This window comes from Ornithorhynchus anatinus, chromosome X3, assembly GCF_004115215.2.
Source record: "Ornithorhynchus anatinus isolate Pmale09 chromosome X3, mOrnAna1.pri.v4, whole genome shotgun sequence".
Taxonomy (NCBI): Eukaryota; Metazoa; Chordata; class Mammalia; order Monotremata; family Ornithorhynchidae; genus Ornithorhynchus; species Ornithorhynchus anatinus.
Genome location: NC_041751.1, coordinates 26224926 through 26238519, shown reverse-complemented (window position 1 = coordinate 26238519; position 13594 = coordinate 26224926). Strand labels below are relative to the sequence as shown.

At 46.5% G+C, this 13594-nt stretch overlaps 1 protein-coding gene and 1 long non-coding RNA gene across 2 annotated transcripts in view; one reads left to right on the top strand and one right to left on the bottom strand.

The window, feature by feature from the left end:
* LOC103171389 overlaps positions 1-13594 on the bottom strand; it is a 61678-nt gene that overhangs the window by 35780 nt on the left and 12304 nt on the right. The gene's annotated exons all lie outside the window — the stretch shown is intronic.
* CAMK4 (calcium/calmodulin dependent protein kinase IV) overlaps positions 1-13594 on the top strand; it is a 242086-nt gene that overhangs the window by 216300 nt on the left and 12192 nt on the right. Inside the window, exon 8 of the mRNA XM_007672810.3 lies at positions 13353-13428. Coding sequence (XP_007671000.2) covers positions 13353-13428 — 76 coding nt within the window. The remainder of the gene's footprint in view (positions 1-13352; positions 13429-13594) is intronic.

Below are 13594 nucleotides of genomic sequence, written 5' to 3'. Positions count from 1 at the left end.
GTGCTTTTTAACAAGGCCTTGAAGGTGGGGAAGGTGTCCAAGTTGATAACAAGGTGACCCTGAGCAAGCAAAGTAAAGATATAGATTAAAAAGATGGTCCTGTTTAGAATAGCATGAAGATGATTTTCAAGAGGGATTGTCTCTATTTGTTGATGAATTGGACTTTCCAAGCACTTAGTACAGTGCTCTGCACATAGTAAGCACTCAACAAATACGATTGAATGAATGAACATTACATGAAGTAATCATTAACACTGCTCAGCCTCTTCCTAGTGAACTCTGTCCAGTTCTGGGTGACATCATTGAAGAGAGATATGGAAAGGGTTCATTGCAGAGCCACATGGATGATTAAAGGTTTAGAAAATCAAACATATGAGGAAAAAGGAAAGAAACTAGGATTATTCAGCCTGGAGGAAAAAAAAATGCCTGGAGGTTGTTTTCAAAACTCTCTATGAAGGGCCCTTACACACAGCTGAAACTAATGACCAGCTGTTTTTCATCTTCTCTGAGACTCCAACAAGGGGAAATGGGATTAAACTGCAACATGAGGGATTTAGATTAGATATAAGGAAAATTGCCTTGGCAGTGAGGAATTGTTGAACATTACATTGAAGGAGGGGGTGGTATAGCCTTCTCCAGGGGGTCTTACAAATAGATGGAGTTCCTGTCTGTCGCAGATGGGTTCAGGTGCTGTTCTACATGAAGGTAGGGGAATGAACTCGATAAATTCTCAAGATCCCTTTCATCCTTGAGATTCTATGATAATATCACTTAAACTGTGTTAAAAGGATTTTTTAATGTTTATGTCAAGTGCTCTTATTATTATTACTAACACGTATTGAGCACTTAGAAGGGGCAAAGCACCGAATGAAGCTCTGGGGTAAATATACGATCAAATTCAGCCTTGGACCCTGACCCAGAAGGGGCTCATATTCTAAGCGAAGCCAACGCAGAGAACCGGAGAGTATCATGCAAGCATAATGCAAGCAAGTTAAAATGAAACAGTGAAAGTGCTGATAGGAAAATATGTATCAACTAAACAGTACTTGAAGGGGGCAGTTCATGGCTGCCTCACTTCTCTGAACAAAGAGTGCTTGGTTTCAGGCTTTCGTAAAATTCTCAAAATTCAAAAGGTCATTCAGACTGAGGTAAACGGTCTGACATGGGGAAGCCGGTCTGGGCAATGGTTGTCCACCTGGAGGTCTGGTCTGGTGGTGTGGCGTGCCAAGCTTCTGCCCACCTTTTGCTCCTCTGGGAAAGAAGGGATTGTATCTTCTCAGAAGGAGGGGAGCAGCCGTTCCTGGCAGTGGGCAGTGCCATAGAGGCTGTTCTTTCTTGTTTATTGGGAAGGGCTCATGGAAGGAGCCCGGGCCTGGGAGTCAGTGAACTAGAGTTCTAATCCTGGCTCTGCCACTTGCTTGCTGTGTGACTTTGGGCAAGGCATTGTACTTCTCTGGGCCTCAATCAGTGGTATTTATTGAGTGCTTACTCTGTGCTGAGTACTGTAATTTACTCTCCCAAGTACTTAGTACAACAGAGTTTTTACACATTCCCTTCCCACACCGAGCTTACTGACAGTCTAGAGGGGGAGGCAGACATTATTATAACACCTCAGTTTCCTCTTCTATTAAATGAGGATTCAATACTTGTTCTCCCTCCTACTTAGACTGTGAGCCCCATTTGGGATAGGGTCTGTGTCCAACCTGATTATTTTGTATCTAACCCAATGCTTAGTGTGATTGGCAGATAGTAAACACTAAACAGGTATCATATATCCTCAAGTATTAATGCAGAGTTAATATTTCTTCCCAGCCCACCTTGCCCCAGAGGAACTGAAACTCTTCTGATCAAAATAGTGTGGTTTAGTGGATAGAGCACAGACCTGGGAGTCAGAAGGACCTGGGTTCTAATCCCAACTCCACCACTTATCTGATCTGTGACCTCGGGTAAATCACTTCACTTCTCTGTGCCTCAGTTACCTCAACTGTAAAATGGGGATGAAGGCTGTGAGCCTCATGTGGGACAGGGACTGTGGCCAACCTGATTAACTTGTATCTACCCCAGTGCTTAGAACAGTGCTTGGCACATAATAAGCGCTTAACAAGTACCATAATTATTATTATTACTAGGGAAGCAGCGTGGCCTAGTGGAGAGAACATGGGCCTGGGAATCAGAAGAATCTGGGTTCTAATTCTGGCTCCTCCACATGTCTGCTGGGTGACCTTGGGCAAATCACTTTAACTTCTCTGTGCCTCAATTCCCTCATCTGCATAATGGAGATTCAATTTCTGTTATCCCTCCTACTTAGACTGTGAGCCCTATGTGAGACCTGATTATCTCATATCTATCCTAGAGCTTAGTACAGTGCTCTGTACATAGTAAGTGCTTAACAAATACCACAGTTATTATTATTATCAGAATGGTTATTCTTGTATTCCAATCCTTGGACCTCTGATATCGGAAACTTCATCACTGATGGAAGATTTCCAACCATTTCAGGTGGTGAAGTGTGAGTTAGAATTTGCTTTGAAATAGCAAATATGCCAATCACCACAAAAATACACATCTTTGCATATGCATTTCTAATTTGAAGTATTTCCTTACATGCCTTAAAGCTGATAGGGAGATAAGGGTGTTTTTTAGGGATAATAAATAGTTTGATCACATATATTCATACAACTAACAATTCTTTAAGGTAATCATATTAAAATGATGCTGGATTTCATATTCAATAAAATAGAGTTTCTCAAAACATCCTAAATCATTCATTGAGTCCTTGCTTTAGGCTATTAATAAGAAGAGGTGCTTTTAGAACAATGCAGAAGAAAAATCGCAGATGCTGTAAATTAAGAAAATACACAGCAACTCATTATGTCCTGGGAATTATGCCCAGCAAAAAACAGACTCCAGGCTAGAGAATTGGAATTGGAGTTCGAGATCAATTGAATCAAGAATTTATAATGCTGTTAAATGAACCATGAAAAGTTCAGCATTGCACAGATTATGGACACCACATATCATTAATCAAATAGTATTTACTGAGTTCTTTCATTCATTCATTCATTCATTCAATAGTATTTATTGAGCGCTTACTATGTGCAGAGCACTGTACTAAGCGCTTGGGATGAACAAGTCGGCAACAGATAGAGACAGTCCCTGCCGTTTGACGGGCTTACAGTCTAATCGGGGGAGACGGACAGACAAGAACAATGGCACTAAACAGCGTCAAGGGGAAGAACATCTCATAAAAACAATGGCAACTAAATAGAATCAAGGCGATGTACAATTCATTAACAAAATAAATAGGGTAACGAAAATATATACAGTTGAGCGGACGAGTACAGTGCTGTGGGGATGGGAAGGGAGAGGTGGAGGAGCAGAAGGAAAAGGGGAAAATGAGGCTTTAGCTGTGGAGACGTAAAGGGGGGATGGCAGAGGGAGTAGAGGGGGAAGAGGAGCTCAGTCTGGGAACGCCTCTTGGAGGAGGTGATTTTTAAGTAAGGTTTTGAAGAGGGAAAGAGAATCAGTTTGGCGGAGGTGAGGAGGGAGGGCGTTCCAGGACCGCGGGAGGACGTGACCCAGGGGTCGACGGCGGGATAGGCGAGACCGAGGGACGGCGAGGAGGTGGGCGGCAGAGGAGCGGAGCGTGCGGGGTGGGCGGTAGAAAGAGAGAAGGGAGGAGAGGTAGGAAGGGGCAAGGTGATGGAGAGCCTCGAAGCCTAGAGTGAGGAGTTTTTGTTTGGAGCGGAGGTCGATAGGCAACCACTGGAGTTGTTTAAGAAGGGGAGTGACATGCCCAGATCGTTTCTGCAGGAAGATGAGCCGGGCAGCGGAGTGAAGAATAGACCGGAGCGGGGCGAGAGAGGAGGAAGGGAGGTCAGAGAGAAGGCTGACACAGTAGTCTAGCCGGGATATAACGAGAGCCCGTAATAGTAAGGTAGCCGTTTGGGTGGAGAGGAAAGGGCGGATCTTGGCGATATTGTAGAGGTGAAACCGGCAGGTCTCGGTAACGGATAGGATGTGTGGGGTGAACGAGAGGGACGAGTCAAGGATGACACCGAGATTGCGGGCCTGCAGGACGGGAAGGATGGTCGTGCCATCCACGGTGACGGAGAAGTCTGGGAGCGGACCGGGCTTGGGAGGGAAGATGAGGAGCTCAGTCTTGCTCATGTTGAGTTTTAGGTGGCGGGCCGACATCCAGGTGGAGACGTCCCGGAGGCAGGAGGAGATGCGAGCCTGAAGGGAGGGGGAGAGGACAGGGGCGGAGATGTAGATCTGCGTGTCATCTGCGTAGAGATGGTAGTCAAAGCCGTGAGAGCGGATGAGTTCACCGAGGGAGTGAGTGTAAATGGAGAACAGAAGAGGGCCAAGAACTGACCCTTGAGGAACTCCAACAGTTAAAGGATGGGAGGGGGAGGAGGCTCCAGCGTAGGAGACCGAGAATGATCGGCCAGAGAGGTAAGAGGAGAACCAGGAGAGGACAGAGTCCGTGAAGCCAAGGTGAGATAAGGTACGGAGGAGGAGGGGATGGTCGACAGTGTCAAAGGCAGCAGAGAGGTCAAGGAGGATCAGAATGGAGTAGGAGCCATTGGATTTGGCAAGAAGGAGGTCATGGGTGACCTTAGAGAGAGCAGTCTCGGTAGAGTGGAGGGGACGGAAGCCAGATTGGAGGGGGTCTAGGAGAGAATGGGAGTTAAGGAATTCTAGGCATCGATTGTAGACGACTCGTTCTAAGATTTTGGAAAGGAAGGGTAGTAGGGAGATAGGACGATAACTGGAGGGGGAAGTGGGGTCAAGAGCGGGTTTTTTTAGGATGGGGGAGACGTGGGCGTGTTTGAAGGCAGAGGGGAAGGAGCCCTTGGAGATTGAGTGGTTAAAAATAGAAGTTAAGGAACGGAGGAGGGCAGGGGCGATGGTTTTAAGAAGGTGAGAGGGAATGGGGTCCGAGGCGCAGGTGGAGGGGGTGGCGCTTGCGAGGAGGGAGGAGATCTCCTCTGAGGATACTGCAGGGAAGGATGGGAAAGTAGGGGAGGGGGTTGTTGGGGGGGAGGGGAGAGGCGGAGGGGTGACTTTGGGGAGCTCAGACCTGATCGTGTTGATTTTCGTGAGGAAATAGGTGGCCAGATCATTAGGGGTGAGAGATGGGGGAGGGGGAGGAACAGGGGGCCTAAGGAGAGAGTTAAAGGTCCGGAACAATCGGCGGGGGTGACGGGCATGGGTGTCGATGAGGGAGGAGAAGAAGCTTTGCCTGGCGGAGGAGAGGGCAGAGTTAAGGCAGGAAAGGATAAATTTGAAGTGTGTGAGGTCGGCTTGGTGCTTGGACTTTCGCCAGCAGCGCTCAGCAGCTCGAGCATAGGAGCGTAGGAGGCGGACGGAGGAGGTGATCCAGGGCTGTGGGTTAGTGGAGCGAGCGCGGCGGAGGGAAAGGGGGGCGAGAGAGTCGAGATGAGTAGAGAGGGTGGAGTTGAGAGCGGAGACCTGATCGTCGAGAGTGGGAAGAGAGGACAGGGCGGCAAGGTGAGGCGAGATGCTATTGGAAAGACGGATGGGATCGAGAGAGCGGAGGTCTCTGTGGGGCAGTAGCGAAGATTTGCAGGGGGAGGGAGTGTGAGAGATGAGGCAGGTGAGAAGGTTATGGTCCGAGAGAGGGATTTCAGAGTTGGTGAGTGAGGAGATAGTGCAGCGGTAGGAGATGACGAGATCGAGGGTGTGACCGAGTCGGTGAGTGGGCGCGGTATGGTGGAGGAGGAGGTCGGCAGAGTCGAGGAGGGATAGCAGGCGGGCGGCAGAGGAGTCGTCGGGTACATCCGTATGGATGTTGAAGTCTCCAAGGATCAGAGTGGGCAGAGAGAAGGAGAGAAGGAAGGTGAGAAAGGGGTCAAGGTGGTCGAAGAAGTCGGAGGTGGGACCGGGAGGGCGGTAGATGACGGCGACAAGTAACTGGAGTGGGTGGTAGAGGCGAATGATATGGGCTTCGAAGGAGGGGAAGGAGAGGGAGGGGGGAGGAGGGATAGTGCGGAAGCGGCATCGGGGCGAGAGGAGGAAGCCGACGCCTCCTCCCTTACCGGTGAGTCTGGGGGAGTGGGAGAAGGAGAGGCCTCCGCTGGAGAGAGCGGCGGCGGAGACCGTGTCTTCGGGAGAGAGCCACGTTTCCGAAAGGGCGAGGAGGAGGAGAGAGCGGGAGAGGAAAAGGTCATGGATGAAAGGTAGCTTGCCTGTAATAGAGCGGGGGTTCCAGAGGCCACACTTGAAAGTAGCTGTGGGTGCAAGGGGAGGAGGGGGGGAAGGGTGGGGGGAGGGGAGGGTTTGGATGGGAAGGAGGTGGCGGGGCCCTGGACGAGGAGAGGGGGATGAGGGGTGGCGGTGGGACAAGAGGACTGGGATGGGGCATGGGTGGGGAAGAGAGAAGGGGGGAGGGGGTGAAGAGGGGGTTTGGTGGGGGAAGAGTAGGGGAGGGGGGAGGGGGGGTAGCGCTGGTAAAGTGGGGTTCTAGGGCGGGAGAGAGGAGGGGGGGAGGAGACAGAGGAGAGAGCGGGAAAGAGCTGAGCGAGAGAGGGGAAGGGGAAGGGGAAGGGGAGGATAGGAAGGGGCGGGAGGGGGGAGGGGGGGAGGAGGGACATGGCGAGGCCAGAGAGGTGGGTGGCAGCACTGTGCAGAGCACTGTACAAAGTGTTTGTGAGAGTACATGATCCCTGACCTCCAGATGCATACAATCTAGTCAAGGAGGCAGATATTACAGATAGAGGAAGTGGCAGAGTATAAAGATACATACCTAAGTGTGGTCAAGTCTGTAGATGATGCAGGAGTGAAGGTAAATACGATAGGGAAATGAGAGGTTCATCAGAGAAGCCTTCTTGAAGGAGATATAATAATGTTGGTATTTGTTAAGCGCTTACTATGTGCAGAGCACTGTTCTAAGTGCTGGGGGAGATACAGGGTCATGAGGTTGTCCCACGTGAGGCTCACAGTTAATCCCCATTTTACAGATGAGGTAACTGAGGCACAGAGAAGTGAAGTGACTTGCCCACAGTCACACAGCTGACAAGTGGCAGAGCCGGGAGTCGAACCCATGACCTCTGACTCCGAAGCCCAGGCTCTTTCCATTGAGCCACGCTGCTTCCCATGAGTTTATGAGTTTATGAGATATGAGTTTAGTAGGACTTTGAGTGGTGGTCTGTCAGATATGAAGGGGGAGGGAATTCCAGGTAATGGGAGGATGTGAACAAGGGGTCAGTGGTGAGATAGATGAGAACGATATACAGTGAGTAGGTTGACATCAGAGGAGTGAAGTGTGTGGGTTGGGTTGTAGGGAAGCAGCGTGGCTCAGTGGAAAGAGCCTGGGCTTCGGAGTCAGAGGTCATGGGTTTGACTCCCGGCTCTGCCACTTGTCAGCTGTGTGACTGTGGGCAAGTCACTTCACTTCTCTGTGCCTCAGTTACCTCATCTGTAAAATGGGGATTAACTGTGAGCCTCACGTGGGACAACCTGATTACCCTGTATCTACCCCAGTGCTTAGAACAGTGCTCTGCACATAGTAAGCGCTTAACAAATAACATTATTATTATTATTAGTGAGAGGTGAGGGAGGTCAGGTAGGAGGGGGAGAGGTGATTGAGTGCTGATTGAGTGTCTAAAAGCCATTGGTGAGGAGTTTCTGTCTGATGAGGAGATGGATGGGTAACTACTGAAGGTTGAGGGGAGTTGGGTGATGTTCGCAGAATTGTTTTAGAAAAGAATGATCTGGGCATCGGAGTGAAATATAGACTGGAGGAGTGAGAGGCAGGGAGGTCAGTGAGGAGGCTGATGCAGAAGGTGAGGCGGGATATGAAAAGTGCTCGGACCAGTGTGGTAGCAGTTTGGATGGAGAGGAGGGGATGTTGAGTGATTGATCAACTGTGAAGCCAAAACCTACAGGCCTTGGTCACTGACTATGCAGGCTGAATGAGACAGACAAGTTGAGGATAATGCTAAGGTTAAGGGTCTGTGAGATAGGGAGGATGGTGGTGTTGACTAGAGTGATGGGAAAGGTTGTGGGTCTTTTTTTTAAATTAAATGGTATTTGTTAAGCACTTACTATGTGTCAGGCACTGTACTAGGCCCTGAGGTAGATACAAGATAATCAAGTTGGACACTGTCCCTGTCCCACATAGGACTAACAGTCTTAACCCCCCATTTTTCAGATGAGATCACTGAGGCACAGAGAGTGAAGTGACTTGCCCAAGTTCACACAACAGATAGGTGGCTGAGCCAAGAGTAGAAGCTGGGTCCTTCTGACTCCCAGGCCTTTGTTCTATCCACTAGGTCATGCTGCTTCTCAAAGTTGCAGGGAACAGAGGATTTGGATGGGAAGATGAGGAGTTCTATTTTGGACATGTTGTGAAGAAAAGAAATGATCATATGGCTGAAAAATCTATGCACATCCATTAATGTGACTATAAAATATTAACATTCATCACTAGATAGCTTAGTTCCTGAAGGCCTGATGCCTGCAGACGGTTCAAACCCACCTACACTAATCAAAGAAAAAAAAAAATGTAAGCTCTCAAAATTGAAAAGCAGATGATTGAGAAAAAATGGGAGGTGGTAGGGCAATTCTGGCCAATTGCAATTATGCAATTCATTTTTCTCTTGTTGAAACAAAATTGTTTACCTTGATTTAATTTAATTGTCTAGGTTTTCAACACCCAATAATTGTTCAGTTGTCCTCCTTTATATGGTTTTTGACAATATTTGCACGAATTTATAGGACAACCCTCTGTGACAAGAGGGTGATAAAATAATACTTGGCTACATCTCCCAAATCACATCCCTTGAGGCAGCTCAGATTTGCAGACATACAGGCCTATGTAGTAGGATATTTTGATTGGAAACATCAAAGCTTTACTTACTCCCAAATCTGACTGTCAAAACTTTTTATCATGGTAACTGGAGATGGAAATCCTGGGAATTGGTGGCCCACTCAGGGATAAAAGGCAGGACAGAAGTGCAACTTAGCTGCTAGCCACTGGGTCCCACCTCATTCCCCCTCTGGAAAAGGCAACTGGAAAATGATTTGAATTCCCTGGGGAAAACTCACCCTGTCACAGGAACTTCAGTGACCAACAAATGGCTGGCCATCATTAAGAAGGATTTAGAAGAAAAAAAAGCACTCTGTGATATCACGGTATACCCACATGTGGAATATTGTGTGCAGTTCTGGTCATTGTGTCTAAGGAGGGACACGATTGACTGAAAAGATTACGATCTAGAAAGATGACAGTTGAGAGGGGCGAGGATTGAAATCTACAAAAATCATGAGGTGTATGAATAAGGTGAACGTGGAAATCACATCCCACAGCATGAGAGCTAGAGGGCACCTACTGAGGCTTAATGGTGGTGAGTTCCAAAGGAAACATGTTTTTTACAGATCAAGCTAGGTAATCGAATCTTTTACTAACAGAAGTTGTGCAAGTGGTAAATAAAAAGCTCAAGAAAGAATTGGAAATATACGGGAACAAGAGGTCCATAAGAGCTTTTTGGAGGCAATGCTAAAGATATCAGTGGGCTGGAGAATGAATAATTAGATAAATAGACGATAGGTCCAGTGGTTATTTCAGAGAAAAATTAAAGTATGTCAAGGATGGCAATGATCACATTGTTCTCTAAGCATCCTGTTGCTCCTGCTGAATGGGCCATTGATCTGATTCCCTGCAGTATTTGGGTAGGAATCTGGCTCAGTGGAAAGAGCACGGGCTTTGGAGTCAGGGCTCATGAGTTCGAATCCCAGCTCTGCCACTTGTCGGCTGTGTGACTGTGGGCAAGTCACGTCACTTCTCTGCGCCTCAGTTCCCTCATCTGTAAAATGGGGATTAAGACTGTGAGCCCCACGTGGGACAACCTGATTCCCCTATGTCTACCCCAGCGCTTAGAACAGTGCTCGGCACATAGTAAGCGCTTAACAAATACCAACATTATTAACCTTGCCTTGTCTTCCAAACTTTGTTTATTTTGGCATATGATAGAATTCCTCATGGGCTTTTGTTGCCTCAAAGTATTCACCCTTACCTATCCCTGCAGTTATTTAACATGCTTTGATAGTCTTTGGCTTTAGATCGTCTAGACTCTTCAAACTGTACCCTTCACTAAGTAGTTCCAGGCCACAAACACGATTTATATGATGAACAAAATAATTTAGTAGCTACACCATGAAGAGTGTAAAAGAAGCAACAAAATTTAGTGGGTTTACCTGAACCTTTCAACAAAATGGGATATCTTGCACCTCATCATCAAGATTAACACCCTGGGACTCTAGGAGAACAAGAAATTCCAAAGGGATGGGCCCTCCCCAAAAGTGTCTCAGAAGGGGAAACTGGAAACCTTTGGCTAGTCTTGTGGTGGGGAATAAGAGAGATTACTGTTTCTAAGAAAGAAAGTGTGATTTCCTAAAGTTGTGACTCAACATTTAGCATATCTGCCATTACCATTTGCTGTTTAGATTTCATTGCAGGATTAATCCTGGAGTCCTATTGATTTATTTGAGTATACTGCTTACCGACAGGCTTGACTGAGGGACTAGCTTCTCAGTTTGAATAGTTTTTAGTATCAATGTCTAGCTTTACTTTTACACTGAGAAAACCTATCCTATCCTGCCTTGACTATTGCATCAGTCTCCTTGTTGACCTCTCTGCCTCCTGTCTCTCCCACTCCAGTCCTTATTTCACTCTGCTGCCCAGATCATTTTTCAAAGAAAAGTTTAGTCCATTAACCCCCACTCCTCGAGAACCTGCAGAGGTTGCCCATCCACCTCTGCATCAAACAGAATTCCTTACCATTGGGTTTGAAGCAATCTGTTCACCCCCTCCTATCTTACCTTCTTGATTTCCTCCTACAACCCAGCCCGTACACTTCACTCTAACACCATCCTACTCCCTCTATCTTGATTTTGTCTGTTTCGCCACCGACCCCTCGCCCACATCCTGCTTCTATACTGGAACTCCCTCCCCCTTCATATCCGCCAGACCACCAATCTCCCCACCTGCAAACCCTTATTAAAATCACACCTCCTCCAAGAGACCTTCCCTGACAAAACTCACCCTTGCACTTGGATTAGAACCCTTTATCCACCCCACTCTCAGTCCCACAACACTGATGTACCTATCTGTAATTTATTTTAATGTCTGTCTCTCCCTGTAGACTGTAAGCTCCTTGTGGGCAGGGAATGTGTCTACCAACTCTTTTATAGTGTACTCTCCCAAGAGCTTAGTACAGTCCTCTGCATATAGCAAGTGTTCAATAAATACAATTGATCAGAATGTATGGGTCTGAAAAGTTGGACAGTTTGGTGTTTTTTTAACCTCAAAAATAAGCAGGTTTAAATAATATTGATTAAAAACACAAAATAAAACTCTTTACAGACATTGGAGCAGGAAAACACACCTACCAAGCATACCTGATATTTAGAGAAAAAGTAGGTATGCTTGGTAGGTGTGTTTTCCTGCTCCAATAGGACTACTTTGAGAAGCAGAGAAACATACTTATGAAACATAAGAGGCTGAAGCAATGGAAACCAAAATCCAAACACTTTCAGAATTACCATTGGAGAAAGTGTTTGTATGGGAACGGAGAAAAGCAAACAGTGAAAAAATGATGGTGTGTGAGATGTGGTCAAAAAAACAAACTTTCATGGTTATCTTTCTTTTCCAGATTAAGAATAAGGCGACAAAAATGCCAACATATTTCTGGCATCCCTACCTTATTGCTGTTTCTCTCTTAATTTTTGTCCTATCTTCCTGCATTGTTTGTGTGAATATACTCTCATCTACATTTTAGCTTACTGTGACACGGTAATTAATTTATTTTAGCTTTCTGCCTACCTCCATGTAACTATAAAGGACTGTTGGAAGAACAGGGTGCAGGCGGAGAATTCACACTCCTTAAATAGTGACAATTTGTGGATATTATCGTATACTTGAGGGTGGAGTAGGGGGGAGGAAAAATGGAGAACTGGTAGGATGGTGGGTACTGCAGGAAGTGGTGGGGAGAGTGAGACTTGCGTATAATTACCTTCTTCATGAATCCAACACCCACTAAATTGCAGTTTTTAGATAATAGCAGGGAGATATTAGCAGATATCAGAACCCTGTACTAACATTTGTTCATTGCTTTCAATATGTTCGTGGATGAACAAAACAGAAAAAAAGCATGGCAATTGCTCCTGAAGTTTGACTGGAACTGTGGAGTGATCCTAATTAAAGGGCCAAGTTTGTACACAATGTTTTGAGGATTAGTTTTTCTAATCAGTAGCTGCATTTCCACTGGAGTTTATCCCAACCCCCCTCCCTCTTGTCCTCTGGAGACTTTTTTCCCTTCACATCACAACGTAGGTTCTTGTTTGTATTTACACAACATCTCTAAAATTTGCACCTTCCTCATCCATACTGCTACCACACTGGTTCAAGCACTTGTCAAATCCCATCTGGACTACTGCATCAGTCTCCTCACTGACCTCCAACCTCCTCTCCAGTCCATTTTTCACTCCTCTGTCAGGGTGCTTTTGCTAATAAATTGTTCTGTGCACATCGCCCTGCTCCTCACATACCTCCAATGGTTGCCCATCCATCTCTACATCAAACAGAAATTCCTCGTCATTGGATTCAAGGAGCTCAATCAGCTCTCTCACCCCTTCTTATCCTCCCTCCTCACCCTTCTGTCTGGAATTCCCTCCCACTTCATATCCAACTGACCTGCACTCTCCCCCATCTTCAAAGCCCTACCCAAATCATGTCTCCTCCAGGAAGCCTTCCCTGACTAACCTTTCATCTCCCGACCTTATTCTCCCTCCTTTCTGCCTCTCCTATTCACTTAGGTCTCTACCCCATAATTACTCTGACATTCACTCCCCCTCCCACCTCCATAGCACTTAGGTACATATCCTTATACTCTGTTGCTCTCCCCTATATGTAATTTATTTTCCTGTCTCTCTCTCCCCTGTAAGCACTCAATAAATACCATTGATTGATGTATTGAGTTTGCCTGCAGTTGGAAACATATCAGTAAATAATAAAAATAGCTTTTGAGTGTTAACTATAAAAAAAACCAGCATGACTCCAAGGATTATTTATTTTTAAGTGCCATTTAACTATCAAACAGCATTTATCTCTGCCATTTCCTTCTTGAGCCTGTTGTCATCAGAGCCCTCTAGATAGTTATACCCTTAGTGTAGCCATTTAATTGCCCTTTCTCTGAAAATTCACTGCAAAATGATCCTGAGCTTTTCCCCAGTTTTGTTATTAAAATATGGGTTTCTAGGTCGGGCAAAAGCTTAACACAGTGTTTTGACTCAGCATACTGATACCATTTTTACCATCTCTGCAGCACCTGAAATTCTTCGAGGATGTGCCTATGGACCTGAAGTGGACATGTGGTCCCTGGGGATAATCACCTACATCTTGTAAGTTAAGCCAGTGATGCGGCTCATTAGCTATCACGGTTTCTTGTTAAGTTATTGTACCTCCCTTGGAACTCCCAGAACATTGCCTGAGCTGGGGGAACAGTCGGGGCTGGTGCCCATCTTCCTGAGGTTTGTTTGGGCCGGAGAGGCCTCTAGGAGTCGGCAG